This window comes from Adiantum capillus-veneris, chromosome 13 (genome assembly GCF_014529385.1).
Source record: "Adiantum capillus-veneris isolate H3 chromosome 13, ASM1452938v2, whole genome shotgun sequence".
NCBI classification, from domain to species: domain Eukaryota; kingdom Viridiplantae; phylum Streptophyta; class Polypodiopsida; order Polypodiales; family Pteridaceae; genus Adiantum; species Adiantum capillus-veneris.
Window position 1 is genome coordinate 8,771,009 of NC_140943.1, and position 16,829 is coordinate 8,787,837.

General features: G+C 42.0%; 1 protein-coding gene across 1 annotated transcript in view; it reads right to left on the bottom strand.

Annotated features, from left to right (window-relative positions):
• Nucleotides 1-536: 536 nt before the first annotated feature.
• Nucleotides 537-16,829, bottom strand: part of LOC147443579 (uncharacterized) — a 45,589-nt gene continuing 29,296 nt past the window's right edge. The window contains exons 2-5 of the mRNA XM_086528018.1: nucleotides 1,243-1,323; nucleotides 947-1,123; nucleotides 793-880; nucleotides 537-667 (exon numbers count right to left, since the gene is read on the bottom strand). Of these exons, the coding sequence (XP_086384144.1) occupies nucleotides 537-667; nucleotides 793-880; nucleotides 947-1,123; nucleotides 1,243-1,323 (477 nt within the window). The remainder of the gene's footprint in view (nucleotides 668-792; nucleotides 881-946; nucleotides 1,124-1,242; nucleotides 1,324-16,829) is intronic.

Sequence of the window (16,829 nt, forward strand, 5' to 3'; positions counted from 1 at the left end):
GTAGCTCAAGTCTAGACGTGAGATAATCAAGTAGATCAAGCTACCCACAATATTCTTGTACATGGTAGCATTATCAAGCACTTGACCTGCATCATTTTCCAACTTCAAATTCTGATCTAAGTGTGTTGCAATTGGCTTACAATCAGTCATACCATACTTTTCAACATATCCAAATCATATTTCCATTGTGATAGCCATACACCTTCTTTTGAGTGAATAATTTCAATGCCCAAGAAATACCGCAAGCCTCCCCCAAGTCTTTCATGTCAAACTCCTACATAAGTAGAGCTTGCACGCCCTCTTCTTTAGCAACATTATCACCTCCAACAATCATATCATCCACATATATAGATTACCACAATTCTTGTCTCATTCTTTCACACATACAATGAATGGTTTGCATCAGACATCTCAAAGCCCAATGAAATGAGGAATACCACAATTTTCTCATACCAAGATCTAGGTGCTTCCTTTAGCCCATACAATGTTTTCTTTAACCTACATACAAGGTCACGTAGCCTTATATTTTCATAACCTTATGGCTGCTCCATATACACAGTTTCCTCCAAGCCTCTATTCAAAGATGCATTCTTTACATCCATTTGTTTCAACACCCATTTTAATGCAACAGCCACTGCAATAAACACACAAACGGTATCCATCTTAGCTACGGGGATAAACATATTCTCATAATCAATCCCATAAGTCTGTGCATAATCTTTGGCCACAAGTCTAGCCTTGTACTTGCTCACACTGCCATCAACATTATGCTTTATTTGTAAACCCACTTACTTCCAATTTCCTTCCTATCCTTTGGTAATGGCACCAATTCCCATGTTTGATCTGCATTAAGTACATCCATCTCTTCATCCATACCTTGCTGCAACTTTTCATCTTTGGAAGCATTCTCAAAACATGTGGGTTCTACTTCCTATGTAATCTTCACCATATATGCACAATGACAAGCCACAACACTATCATAAGTCAATATCTGCACAAGATTTCTTGCTCTTTTGAGCCTGCCTGATCCAGGATCACTTCCAAGTGCCCTATTCCCTGCTTGCATTATTCTTGCACTCAGAGTCTTCACAAAGGGTATACCAAACTCCTCATCCAAACTCTCCTAAGAACCATTTCTATCACCATCATCATAACCAGCACTCAAATTTGGCAACTTAGGGGCATCTTCAACTTTTTCGTTTCTTTTTCTTGATACCATTTTGAAGAGTTTGCATGACTCACTTTTTCACGTAACCTATCACTCCATGGATTCTCACCATGACTTGCACTAGAGCACCCTTGTGGCCCACTCAAAACTTGTGACTGCACACATGTATTTTTTGCAACCACATTCTCTCTTACATTAGTCCCCAAATCATTTTTTACATCAGCATACTATTGGCGGATACGCCGCGACGGACGTCAGCACAGCGAGAACTCACCTAACAAGATTTGTCGGCGGAGGCTAAGGACGAAGCTCGACCCGCAGGCGCGTGGAAGCAAGCATAGGCTATCAACCTACACTCGACCGACTCTCGACCACTTCCTACAGAGGTCTCTACCCAATGTCTAAGCTACAGCCTTCAGGAGTGCATAAGAGGAGATTTCCTACAACGCTTTCAAGAGCCAAATACCCATCAAACGTTCTCAAAACACCACAGAACTTGAAAGAAACCCTATTAACACCAATAAGTCGCTCTCCCTAAGGTCCATGAACCAAAACCCCAACCCTAAACACCTGGTGCAAAATCACGTAGGATGTCTGGTTGAAATTTGTAGGTCATTGTTTCCAAAAACTAAAGTGCCCAATGTGTAGCTCTACTCATTGCGAATGCGTGGATATGCTGAAATGCAAAAACAGACAACGTATGCTCACCGAATCACCAGATGTAGCTCGTGGGTTGAGCTCGCACAAACCCAGGTTGTACACACGCAATGTAGGTATTGGCGCGTAGCTCTCTTCGGGGGCAACATGTTGCACTTCTCTGCACTCGATTCTGACCACCGATGCGAGCATAGCGTGAAGATAAAACTCTCACTCTCTCTCGTACACAGAGTACGCTCACTCACACAAAAAAAACTTTTTAAAAATGACAAAGGTTTTTTTTATTAAGGTCAAAAGTGGTATAAATACCTTACAATTTCAAACCCTAAGCAATTTAACCATTCACTCAATCTAAATGTCAAAAATGGGATACAATCTGGAAGCTTCTGCAAGCCCCACTATTTACAAAGGTAAAATGATAGTTTTTTTCAATTAAAGAATAATTACAAAAAATAATATCCTGTCAAGCAATCATTCTCCGTTGGGTGTGTCCAGCTGCTAACACTCCCCCCCTCCTAGTTCATATCGTCCCCGACATGGCAGTAGAGCTGCTTCTTCAGTGGAGGCTTTTGCGCATCTTTAGAAGGGACTCACACGCATGCTGAGCCAGTAATGTCGGGCCGAATATCTCTATGTTGATGGTGAAGAAGCCGGTGTAGAAGGCTTCTTCAAAGGCTTGGAGGTGATAAGAAGGCAAAACCATAATTGTCTGATATAGTGCATGTATCACCTCGTGAGAAGGCTGAGCAGACAGATCGTATGCACATCTATATGTGTGTTGGAAGAAAAAGATAATGTCTGTTGCCTGTCCAGGTTTAAAGGTTTCGAAGACCGCCAGAAGGGTTTTACATATTTTTCTAAGCATGATGCAAGATAGGTCAGGCGAGCCAGTGAACAATTTAATGGCACCCGTTAGGGTTTTCACCATGTATTGCTCACTCATTCTCTTGCTTGCCTTCAAGCCTGGGAGCTTCGGGTAATTGAGCCATGTGGGTTGGCTTCTCTACAACAGCTCGTGTCCTTTCCATGTCTGCATCCTTGGTAGAGGGAAAAACTGAGGTTGTCTCTGATTCTTTTAGGCACCTCTACTAGATGTATTAAATATTGCGGATATTTGGTGAGCCATGCCTTTCTCCACTTGGGATGAGAGTCCATGATCAGCTTGACTCCTTCTGGTTTGGAGATATCGGCTTTGTATAATGGCACTATTGGCTCCTCTTTTATCCGTTTTTTGATTGTAGCAGCTTCATACTTTAGAAGAGGATATGGGAGAGAAGGCTGTAGCCATTCATGCCGAATGGTATTGGAATCTATCTTCTGAATGGTCATAGATTTAAACACTCTCTGCTCCCACTCCAATGCTTCTTTGTCCGTGTCCTTTATCGCTGCTTCTATTGCCTTCTGTAGCTTTTCTTCTTCTTCTTGTGTAAGATCTTGGGGTTCTTGTGAAGGTCCCACAAGGATGTCCTCTTGCAAATTGGTGTCCACTGAATCTGACACATTTTCTATGTCAATTCCTTCCATTGCTGCTGGCCCGATGCTAAACTGTTGCTCTTCAATTTGTTGTTGGCCTTTCAGCTCATGTATCTGCTTCTGAAATGTCTTCTTTGCCTCTTCCGCTTGATCTCCCATGTTTACTAGGAGGTCATTTAGATCTGCATTGATTTTTTCCGCCTCCTCGAGCTTCCTCTTGATGTCTTCGCTTTCTGTTTGCCATCTCTTAGATTCCTCGTCCATCTTCATTTTCACGGCTTCTAGCTCATTTTGCATGGCTTTGTTCTCTTCTTCCAGGCGGTTTTGCATTACAAGAGATCCCTCGGCCAGCATTAGTCTTTCCCTTTTCTCTAGTGTCAACTCCTTTTGGAGTTCCTTCATTTGTTCTTCATACAAATCATTTTCTGAAGTTGTGCCAGTTGAGCTAGCAGCTCTGGCTGTGGCCGGAGATGCCCTTAGCTTTTGGATGGTCTAATCTTTTACTTTCATCTAATCTTTCAGCTCGATCACTTCATCCTGGCTTGCCTCATGTTCTATCTCGGCCTTTTCCTTGGCATTCCTCAAGGTTTCTACCTCTTTGGACTCATCAGCAAGTTGTAGTGTTAGGTTGTCCCTCTCTTTTTCCGCATCTGTCAGTGACTTGCTGATTTTCTTGCATTCCTCTTCTTCTCTTTGAAGCTTGTGTTCAGGCTGCCTGATTCTGTCGTTCCATCTCCTGGCATCTTTGAAATACCACGTCCAGACTGGCTTGCAGCTTTGTTTGTTTCTCTATGTTTTCTTGGCCCTGTTTTTGCAGTGAGTCCACTTCAGCTTTGATAAGAACTTCATTTGTTTTGAGATTATCAATCTCACTCTCAGTGGCCATTGATCTTGCTCTAAGCCCGGTTAGTTTTTTCATTACCACATCCCAATCATTGGTTGGTGGCTGTAGGTCCACTGTATCAGTGGCCATCTCTTTCAACTATACTAACCGAAGGCTCTGCATATGTTCCTTGGGTCTTGTGCTTGCCAACTCAAAGGCTACAGTAGCTGCCGCTTCTTGAGAGTACCCAGTGGCTAGTAGATCAAGAAATATTCTAAAGTTTCTTTCTTCTGGATCTAGTTGCTCATCTTTTGGCTCAGCTTCTGCCTTCAACTCTTCCACTTTGGTTTTCTCTTGCTTGGAATCTTTTTGTTCATCAGTTCTATTCAGATCCTCTTTCTGTTGGGTTTGTGGAGCACTAAGAGGAGGTGGTGATGGTGGTGAAGTGGATTCCCGGCTTGACGGTGGAGTTTGTGGCTTCCTCTTGAAATCCCAATCCGCCTTGGTTTTTCTCTCTCTTTCTTGGCCTTCCTGCTCTTCAAGCAGCTGCCGTCTCACTTCGTCCACTTCTTCTTCTGTAAATGGGATATTCGGGATATTCTCCACCGTAGCATCTAAGATCTCAATTTTTTTGATATAATCTTCAAACTGATCCCAATGAACCCTTCGAGATGATCCCAACATGGCTTCAAGGGATGGCTTCCACAGCTTGCTTAGATCTCCCTTTAGTGCTCTCTCGGCTCTGAAACTTTCCATCAGTCGTTCTAGCCGCGCCGCTTTTTGTGACTTGGTTTCCTTGATTGGCACTTGTAGATTTTCTTTCTTTTGCTTCTTTGACTCTGGCGGCTCTTCTAGCACGGTCTCTAACCGGTGCTTCAACCGTGTGGCTACCCTGGGTGCTTTGGGAGGTTCTTCTTCTTTGTCTGCTTTCAGCTTTAGCCAATCATTTGTGAGGGAGGTAGAGGCTAGTTTCCTTTGGCGTGCAATGCTCCATAGACAACTTTTGTTATCAGCTTACCAGGTACAATATAGGTGGGATTTCTATTCCCCATCTTCACCTGATTGTCGTGGATGTAAGCGGCATAATTTTTCTCTTTTGGTTTTCTCTTCTGCATTGCCCAAGTGAAAGTGGTAGCAATGGCTCCAGGTGGCATTTTGTATTTTTGTGGCCGCTTTGTACACATGTGGAAGTATTGATTGTAGAGTTGGCTCATGATAGCCACCTTTGGGTTTGCAATATCTTCAAATGTGTAGTTATTCTTCTTTTCCGAGTAGACCTTGACTTCATCTTGCCTCTTTGTCACACTGTCTCCTTTGTTCGAGATGTCAAGTACGGCTACCACCACCTTCTCTGTGATGACAATCATTGTATCAGGCTTGCCTTGTAGATCTGTGACTCGGGCCACTCCATATTCTTTGATTGTGGTTACAAATTCCCACACTCTTTTAATATCAATCCCCGCTGGCAAAGCTTCAAAGTAGTTGTGGAGATCCAGCTTCTCCAAGTAATCCCCCATCTTGCTCCTGACAAATTCATTGAGCTCTCGTGGTATCATGGGTAGCTCCACTGCATTTCCCTCTGGATCTTTGAATACTCCTTGGTAGATTCTCAGATCATTGGTCTCTAGCAGATCATCTTGAATCCATGTGCTTGTGCGGCTGCACGGTTCCTTCTGGGATCACAAAAGGCTCCACTTCTTCTAAGTAGTCTTTTATAGTCATCCTCTTCTTCTTTGCAGGTGATTTTGCGGCTGCCATGGATCCTGTTGCACTCAGTAGTCCAAAGTTAGCGTTTTTTACATATTAGTTGATAAACTGAGTTCTGACAACCCAAATGACTTGAAAATTTAAAATAAAACTCAAAAGGAACTAGGGAAACTCTGCATGTGCTCAAAGTAGCTTTTTGGCTAAAAAATAATCATGTAGACATCCTACACGTAGGATGTCTACCTTGTCAATTTTTGGTGAAACTTGGCAGGCTTGTGGCCCTTGACCTATGCAACATGGCTATGTCATTCGAATTGGGTTTGGGCATCAAAAAGTGCAACTTTGGACAGATTTAGGGTTTTGGCTCGCAAATTGGGTAGGATGTCCCTCAACAGGTGAAAAATGATATTCCATTGGGTTGAAATTTGATATACATGCTTCTTATACCATGTTAATGGCTCCCATGAAGTAAGTTTTTTGCACAGAAGGTCAAAATGACACTCGAGACATCCTACGCGTAGGATGTCTATTTTATCAGAATGGCTTGAGGTAGGTTTTGTGGGTAGCCCTTAGCCCGTGGAACATGGCCATGCTCTTAAATTTTGATTCAGATAAGCGTTGGTGTTGCTAAGAGCATGTGTAGTGATTTTAGGCTCAAAAAGTGCATCTTGGAGGTTTTGGGGGCCAAATGTGATGCGAATGGCTTGAAAATTGATACATGAGCTTATGAAGGTGTTATAAAGACATCTGGAGCTCAAAAATACCAGCTGGAGGTCAGATAGGTCATTTAGACATCCTACGCGTAGGATGTCTATTTCATCAATTTTCACATCTGACCCCACAGTTAGCTTGGCAATGTGCTCATGAGTATATTGTGCAAGTTTCATGTGATTTGGACTAGTTTTGGTAGGTCTATGACCCATTATTTCCTCTATGCGTTGACTTTCCGTTTTCTGATGCATATGAGGTCAACTTTTGTCCAAATGTGATGAAACTTGGTGGCTAGCATGTACAGGCTATGTAGAAGCTGTGTATGAGATGAGATGTTGAGTTTGGTTCCCAGATATGGCCTTGAGACATCCTACGCGTAGGATGTCTCTTGATGAAATTTATATGGGAAGTGCTACTGGTGCCTGCCGTGAGCCCCCCTGAGTCCCTTTTAAGCCCTATTTCAACAAAAAAGTCAAATAGATAGATAGAAACTCCCTGTGTGGCTTTCAGAGCCTCTGAGCCGTTTTCTGACTCTTAGAGTGCTTTTGGGAGATGAAATTTCTTGATGTTAGTCTCCATAGCTTCACGGTTCCTTGCGATCCTTGCCATATGGTTTTTATTGACTTTGGCTTCACCGGAGCTCCGTTTGGCAATTTGTCGCTCTCGAAGCACCCATGGTTGCGTTTACATGCCTTCGATGACTTGTGGTAGTCTACCACCATAGGACTTGGTTGTTGATGGTCTAGGAAAGCCGCTCGTGAAGTTTGGTGGCAAATGGACATGCGGTTTGGCCGTGAGAGCTAGTTGACGCTTTGTGTGTCTGATGCCGTTTCTGAAGCTTAGTGCCGCTTCGAGTTGCCTTATGGCCATGTGGGCTATATAGCCTTGAAGAGCATGTCGAGATGCTCCTACTCATGAGTTTTGGTAGCATTTGGGCGCCTTTCCACCGATTTACCATTTGGTGGCCTCTTGCAGGGCTCTAGAAGTTAGGTTTTTTCCCAATGGTTTTCCGCCACCTTTGGTCATCCAAGAGTGGTCTCCTATGCTAGGGTAAGCCGCCAATGAAGCCTTATTGCTTTTGGGTTAGCTGTTAGGTGGCCACTTCTACCTATAGGTCTCTACTGCTCGCTTCCCGTGTGAACCCTACGCTAGTTTTCGCGACAAAACATCAAACATACGCGAAAATCTCAAGGTGGTGAGCCTACCTCTCATGTCTGGAGCCTGTCGGGTGGTCGTGCGCATCGTAGAAACTGCTGGAAGTCCGGTTCGCTCTAGGTGGCAAGAGCTCTCTCTCAAGAAGGCAATAGTAGAAATGAGCTTTAAATGAAGTGAAAAATTCTTATAATGGGGGTCCCCGAACCACTTTCCATGAAATTTTACATGTGCTCCCAACTTCTTGCGAGATGTGGTTTAGGCTTGAAAAATTCTTGATTGAACTCCATTTGCCCAGTTTTCGAGAAATTTGACGTTTCGATCAAAATCTGACCAAAACACGCTTTTGGCTCCATTCACATAATTGCACCCCCATTGTACCATAGGTTGTCCTATAGTCACTCATTATCCCCATATTTTGTTTTTCATTACGATCATATTTCACCTACTTTTTGTATTTTTGAAGTTTTTTCTGCCGATAATTAGTAAAATTAAAAAGAAAATAGAAAATTAAACCCAAAAAATCCCCAAAAATCATAGTAACTCAAAAACATCACCGCAAAACACTATATACACTCACATGCAATTTTTATGGCCGGATTTCTCTGTTTTACCAATATTTTGCCCTAAAAATGGCTATTTTTACCTATATACACACACCTAGGGGCTTGATTTGGCATTTGGCCCCATATACTTGTAGATTAATGTTGTATAAGGGCATATGTACTTAGGTTAGTCCAAAAAAATTTGCAATCAAACGACAACCCTCTAAAATAGTCAAAAAACATGTCCTTTTTTGCTCTTTTTACCATTGGGTCCGCATTGGAGAATGCCTCCCCCCCCTCCTATCCGGAGTCCTCCCGGATAACAAGGTATTGCCTCGGTGTATGTGCCGTGCATGGGTTAAAAATTGTGCTAATGCTCGGCCATGTAATGTGGCCCTATTTGATGCATACTCAGTCAATGCATGGAAAAATTAATGTTGTGCAAGAGGAGGGAATAAGCAATATGCTTATTGGCATTTGACGTCGAGGTTTCCTGTTTGTTGTTGATTTGGTTGGCGGATTTTCTTTGCAAGTAGAAGTTGTCACTCTACCGCTCTCTGTTTGATTGTCTTTCTTTCAAAAGTCGCTTGGTTTGCCGCTACTATCGATATGGCCATGGTTGTCTCCTTGGAGAGAATTGTCGTGGCGGAATTGGCCATAGTCTTTGTCTCTTTTTCTTTCCATTTGGAGGTTTTTTGAGGTTCATGGCCCCTTCCGCGGTTGTCATTGTTGTGCTGTTGATTGGCATCCACAAAGATCGGTTTACCGGTTTCATATGTAGTGTGTGTCTGCATGCCGATGTTGCTTGTACTGAAGGGAGTTCTTGTTGCTTTGGTTTCGGGATCCAAATGCAAGCCGCATGTAAGGTGTTACTGAGCATTCTCTTTGGGATCCATATCTTTTTTATTCCCTTGGTTTTTGGTGGATCTCTGTGCTCCTGTTGACTTCTTCTGTTGTATTGTGGTTTGTCTGCCATGTCACCTCTATCCTTTCACACCCATACTTTTTTTTCTTTTGCTAACCTTGATCTTTTCACTGCAGTCTGTGTTGTTTTATGTTTGTAGTGAACATGGTTGGCGGTTCCCTGGTTGGTCGCCATGTGTATTGTGTTGTTCTTTAGTGGCACCCATCTTCTTGGTTCTTTATCCAGTGATTGTGGTGCTGCCATCTGATTCTTCCGGGGTTACTGAGCAAAGGCTACTACGTGTTGTTCTTGTGCATGTTGAATTTTGACTGCATCCGCATTCCAATCTATCTGCACATTATACTCTTTTTGCCAAGGTTGTCCCAACAACATGGGGTGTAGTGTGCTCTCATCCTCCACCACGTAAAACTTGTGTGGGTAAATATATTGATGTATTTGTACATGCAATATAGTATAGCCCAATGTTTTCAGCGAATGTGATGTACTACTTTCCAGCACTTGTGGAGTAGGATGTAGTTGATCTTTGGGCTTGAGCTGTTTGTATAGTCTCTAAGAGATCAAATTTGCTTGAGCTCCACAATCAAGAAATGCCATTGATTCAACTTGATTGCTACCCACTTTGACTGAAATTATTGGCTCCACTGTGTCTTCACCAAGATTCTTTAGTTGAGTAGCATTTATTCGCAAAGGTGATCCACATTGTTGTTGTTGTCGTAGAAGCCTTCTTTTTGCAATGCGTTCTTTTGCTTCTGCTTGGGATTCTTCTCGTACCCTGTGTTTCTCCTTCATCCATTGTTTTTCTTGATGGATTTGTTGAAGCATATCCTGTGTTAGTGATAAATGATACTTTTTTAATCGACACCCACTAATCCAATTTGGCATTTCTTCTCTTGTTAATGTAGCAAGTTTGACAGCTCCACTTTGTGATAATTCACTAATCACAAAGGGTCCCATCCCTCACTTTTTAAGTTTCTTGGCATGTTGCTTCAAGGTATAAACAAGTATATAATCACCTGTTTTGAACTCTTTCGTGCGCACATGCTTGTCAAAACTCTTTTTGTCTTCTCTTTTTAGCATAGATCGAAGCTACAACTCTCAATCGAAGTTCATCTAGCTTTTCAAGATCATCTATTCTTGAAGAGAGCTCATGCCCTGTCCATTCCAAGCATTTTGCTACTCGTAGAGTTGGAATTAAAAACTCTATGGGTAATATAGCATTTAGACCAAACACCATGTTGTACGGTGTTGTTCTGATTGATGTTTTGTAAGCTACCCTGTATGCCCATAGTGTTGAGTGTAACTACTAATCCCAGTCTGTCCTTGACTCTGATACAATTTTAGTCAGAACAGTGCATAGTGTTTTATTTGTGGCCTCAGCTTGTCCATTTGCCTGTGGATGATATGGAGCAGATTTTCTATGTATGACCATGAATTCCTCTAGCAGATATTCAACGACTTCATTAAGAAAATGTGTTCCTCAATCACTGACAATTTCTATTGGTAATCCATATCATACAAAGACATTCTCATACAAAAATTGTGCAGTGGTTCTTACGTCTGCTTTTTGTGTTGCCTTGGCTTCCGCCCATTTTGTGAGATAGTCTGTAGCCACAATGATATACTGGGTATGGGTGCGATATGCAGGGGGTGAAATAGGCCCCACAAAATCAATGCCCCATTTTGCAAATGCCCTTGCTCCCATCATTGGCTGTAGTGGCATCTCATCTCTCTTTATCGGCACCTTGGTGCGCTGACATGCGTCACAACGCTTTACAAACTCCTCAACATCCATATGCAATGTAGGACACCATATTCCTACGGTTAAGACAATTTTTGTCGTCTTATCGCCTGAAAAATAGCCTCTACTTATTCTTCCATGTGCATGTTCTAGAATCAGCAAGAATTCGCTTTCACTTGCACAGATTTTAAGTTGATTGTCCTTTCCTCGCTTATAGAGTTGATTCCCAATTAGATTAAAATCACAACCCTCCAACTCTATAGCCCTTTTCTGCGCTTTTGTTATGTTTTTAGGAAATGTCCTTGTTGTTATGAAATCAATGATATATTGACTTTTATTTGAAACAATGTCACGTGATCCACCGGCCGTTTGGCACTACACATAGTACAATTGTTAACATAAGCATGTGTGTCAGCATACATAGTTGGCCAATAAACCCCTAATTGTTTCAGTCTTTGGTGTGTTCTCATTGTTGAACAATGAAATGCAAAATCCTGGACGTGTGCTTCTTCAAGATAACACTCGAATTCCTCTGGATTTATACAAATTGTAGAATTTGGTCCGAGCCTAGATGATACAGTCGTCCTGCAATCAACTAGAAGTTTTTTGTTTGTCGAATTGTTTGTTGTTTGGATCTGTCTTCTTTGTTATCAAATCTACCTCCAAAGGAAAGAAAGCTAACAATTTCCTGAGACCATTTGGGTATCATTTCAATATTGAAAAGATAAGCATCAGGTATGCCATTGTGTACTCCTTCAGGAGCTTCCCCGTTTTGCAGCCTTGAAAGATGATCCGCCCGTAGATGAGTTTTATCCTTTTGTACCACCACTATGAAATGAAACTCTAGCAATATAATAAACCAGCGTACAATTCTCCCAGTATTGCATGGTTTATTTACTAGATACAAAAGAGCTTGATGATCTCTGAAGAACACAAATTTGTTTGCGAGCAAATAATGCCGAAATTTCTTTACAGCATAAATCCTTCCTAACCCCTCTCTTTTAGTGGTTGTGTAGTTCTTTTCTGCACTATTTAGCTATCGGCTTGCATAACAAACTGGGAAATCCATTGTTTCGTCTCCAGGTTGAGCCAGAATACTCCCAATTGCATATGCAGATGCATCAATGTGAACATGGAATATCTTTTTCCAATCTGGTGCTTTAAGTACAGGTGCTGATACCAAGTTTTTCTTAAGATTTTGGAATGCAGTTTCACACTCCTCAGTCCAGTCAAAACTGACTAATAAACGATACAGAGGTTGTGCAATGACTGCATACATATATATGAATCTTCGATAATATCTGCAGTGTTCCATGAAGGATTGTACTTGTTTGGCATTAGTAGGCATGGGCAAGTCTATTATGACTCTGATTTTGCCTAGGTCAGTGGTTATGCCATTTCTTGAGACAATATGTCCTAAGATGCGACCTTGCCTAACCATAAAAATGCACTTTTCCGGGTCAAGACAGATCCGATATGTTCTGCATTTCTCAAATACCTTTTGTAAATGGCCAATATGTTCTTCTTGTAGAAGAGAGTGTACACAGAGATCATCCATATATATTACTAAGAATATTCTCAGGTATTCTTAGAACGCATTAGTCATTAACCTTTGGAAGGTAGCTGGGGTATTGGTTAAGCCAAAAGGCATAACTCTATACGCATATATTCCCCATTCTATGGAAAACGTTGTTTTGTGTTGATCCTCTATTGCAATTGCTAGTTGGTTATACCCTGAAAACCCATCTAGAGAGGAATAAGTCCGTTTCACAGCCACCCTTATCGACAAGGGATAATTCACACACAGACGCACACACGTGCACACACAGCTTTCCGTTATTTTTGGGGACAACCACAATGGGTGACACCCAATCTGTATGTTCGATTTCATATATGAATTCAGCATCCATCAGCTTGTCAATCTCCTCTTTGATTCGTTTAGCAAATGTGTCATTATATGTGTAAGGACGTTGTTCGCTAGGTTTGGCATCTGATTCCAACGGAATTGTATGTTGACATATTGATGTATCAACTCCTTTGAGGTCTTTGTAGGACCATGCAAACACATCTTTATACTTCTTGAGAAGTTGTGTTAGCAGTTCTTCTTCCTCGAGCTCTAAATCAGTTGCGATATAGACCGGCTGAGGCTTTTGAGCAACGAGGTCTATCCGTTTTGCATTTTTCGACCCATCGTAAGATTCCTGGTTTATTCTTTCCCTGACTGGAGGCTGGATGGTGAATTTTCGATAGTGGGATGGCACATTCATGTTTCCTTTTTTTGACTTGGTATTTCTTTTTACGCTCCATTTTGGTCCACCCTGGGTCTTTTGTTTTTTCCTGTTTTGATTGTTGAGATTTTTTTGATTTTGTTTCTGTTTTAGCCTTTCGTACTTGTTTTATTTCCTCTTGCGTTCCTTCCCTTCGAACTTTTGAGAATCTTCCTGATATTTGGTCTTTTACACAATCCTCTGCCTTGACAAGCATTAGATAGTGAGTTTTATCTTTTATACTGGGCATCAGGTTCTCTCTAAATTTTTTTTCTACTCTTTTTTTTCTATATCGTTCCTGGCGTCTAGGGTGTTGATTGGCAAAATCATAAAACTTGATATTCGTTGTTTTCTCCCCACGCTTGCTTGAGCTGTTTGAACACTCGTTATCTGCGTTGTTATTTACCTCCAGATGCTCAGAGGTGTTATAAAACTCTTCTTGTTCTGGTGGTTCTACATTCTCATCTTTTGCTGGTATAAGGCTTACTATTTAATAAGGTAGCACATCATAGCCGTCCTTATCGCAAAATTTTGTCGTTGGGCTATCTGTAATGGTATAGACATCCAATGTTGCTAGTATGTGTTCCCATTCCAGAGGTTCTAAGGCATCTTCAGGAAAAGGTTCCGAAATATAATCCTTGTCCTCAATAGCTCTTTCTAAGACACATTCCTCTCTTTTTAAGCTCCCACAATGTGAATCTCCGCACATCCATAGCTCTTTTTTTTGCCCTAACCATGCTGGGAGTTCGGACCCTGCCAATGTAGCTGAATCAAACTCTTCCACTGGTGTCCGGTTCACATCTTTGTAACTATGGTCTTTTAGGTGTATTTTGGTTGTAGTCTCGCCTTGTTTGAGGTATATGTGGTCGTAACCCCAATCGTGGACCATCTTTAATTGTCTCATGAATGGTCTTGCCAAGATGATCTCGTAATTGTTCTTTTTGTTGAAATCGACTATTGCAAATGTATGCTCATACTCGATTCCGCACGAGGTGACAATTACTTTTTCTAAAAGTCCTAGAGGCTTTTCTATGAATCCATCTGCCAGTTGCAATTTCATTCTGGTAGCTCTGAAAGCCGGTTTTTCCCATTTTTTCCAGATTTCCTTGGTGGCGATAGCGACTCCTGCTCCATTGTCAAGAATAGCTTTGGAAAATACTCCTTGGAATTCTAGTGGTAGTGTGGTATTTCCATCTTCTCCCTCGCAATATTCTCCAACCTTGTTTAAAGGTACTGGCCTAGTGGTTAGTTGAGGCTTGTCCACTTCTCTGATCCCTTCTTGAAGCTTTGAGGTGGGGTCTTTTACTCCAAGCTGTTCTAAGCATTTGCCGACGCTGGTCCACATGTTTGGCCGTAACCTCAGGAGTTCGGCTAAAGTGATTGTGCATGCCACAGGGGTGGACAATAACTCAATCAATCCTTGTGAATCCATCACTCTATTAGAAGAAAGTCTTTAATATGGGATTGCTCTCACCTCAGACTTGGCTTCATACTCCCCTAGGTAAGAGGGTAGAGTTTTTAGCGAGTCTGGTTGGCTGTGCCCCGAACTAATTGATCCCTAGTCTCCCCCTTGTGAATCCATATCAAAGTTCAATTGTGATCTTGCCTCAAATTCTTCAATGGAAGGTAAGATCTCATTTTTCTCTTTTCTCGTGCTATTCATTTGGTAATTCACCCTGTTAGCTTCATTGGCATCACGAATTTGCTTCCACAGGTCATCTAGACCGTTACAATCCTTACCCATTTCTACCAATGTTTTAGGCTGGAAACTATCAATTGTCTCATCTGTTGTATTTGGCACTATGATAGGTTATCTCCTAGACTCAGAGGCAGTCGTGAGTCCCTCCTTTGTGTCTACTTGTTTCTCTAAAGTTGGTTTGATAGGGGTTGGAGCTGGTACTTCATGCCAACTTGCAGGTTTACCAAGCAGGTTTTCTATCAAGGATTGGGCTGTTTCAATCATCTTTCGACACATTTCCAACCTTTGTTTTTCTATTTCGGCATATGGATAAGTCATTCATCTTTGCTCTTGGGTTTGGTTGTTTTTGAGTCTGGCTTCGTATGATTTTAAAAGTGCGTCTAACTGCTCATTTACCTTTTCTGCCAACATTGATCCTCCTGATCCTGCACTTTTGGGTTCTGCTATTTCCTTGGGTGCTATGGTTGCCGCAGTGTGTGAGCTTAAACTAGTTAGATCCTCTAACCTCTCTAATCTATCCTTTGTGTGTTTTAACTCCTCAGATAGAGCCGTTTGCTCTCGTTCTCTCATGGCTTTCATACGCGCCTTTCTAGCTTTCCAAGTGCTTCTCTGATTTTTTTTTTCTTAACTTGGGGCGTCAGTTTTTGGCTCTTCAATTATGGGTTCATTCGTCATTCTTTGAGCTTGGGCTCGTGTCACTGCCTGAAAAGGTATTACTATCTCCTTTTCTAACCCTCCGCTGGAAGGCACTGCTTCCAGCATGTTCAAGGTAGTTTTTGCTCCTTCGCTCGGGTTCTTAGGGCAATCGGAATCAAATGAGTAATTCCACACTCGGTGAAATATGCGTTGACTCTAATGATTTCATCATGAGGACAGTATCTTAGCCAATGGTCTACACCACACTTGTAGCAGGATCCCTTAGGCTGTTGAGGTGCTCCTTGAGCTCCTCTTTGCTGGTATGCATGTCTCTACCCGCCCATGCCTCCGTTGGCTATGGACAACAGTGTTCGTTCATCCAAGCTGTATCTTCCTTCTCTTGCTACCTGTGCAGATGTTGGTGGTCATGTACTTCCAATCATGCTCCAAGGTTCTAGCGTTGGGGGTTCTTCATGTGGATAATAGACACGATTTGCTGCATATCCATTGGAATCTTCGTAATATGCATGCATAGGCACCAAAGCCTTCTCTTCTGGTTCGTTTACTGTTGGTGTGTATCTTATGCCGATTGGTCGTAATCCTGGTAGGGGTGGTTACTGCCCCAGCACTGGTTGTGGTCTTTCTACACCTACAGGTCCTAGTAGGTTGCTTGCTTGATATCTAGGCATCGGTGGAGGTTGAGGAGATGCTACCTGAGCTTGGGGAGCATAAGGTCGTTCTCTAACATATCCCTTGTTATAATAACATTCCTCCATCACATGATTTGTCCATTTTTGTTCAATAGCACACCACTTTGGCTGTTTAGCCTGAGGCTTAGCATATAGGTTAATCTTTTTTAGCACTTCCTCTACAAGCTGCTCCTGGCTTACAGCTATTTCTCCTTTCGGTGTTGTCTTAGCGAACTTACTTCCACTTTGTTGTGAGGATGAATCGTCATGAAGATCCTTGAATTCACCCTCCTTGTAGACCGCACAATTGTCTACAAGGTAAAGAGCCTCCTTACTTAACTCATTTAACATCGTGCTCCTCTTCATATGTAAGTCCTTCTGAAGATGTGCATTCCTCGGTCCTTGAATAAATATAAGCATAAGTCTGGACTGAGTTGGTAGTTCTTCCACATGGTAGAACTTAACATATCTTTTTAGTCGTAGGGCTGCCTTTCACACAGACTCCCCTTCTTTCTGTTTGAATTTATGGATTTGTGAGATTGTATTATGAGCTATCCCCCTTTGTGAGAATTCCTCAATAAACTCATCAAACACCTCCTCCATAGACTCAAAGTCTCTACGCTCCACAGAGTCAAACCA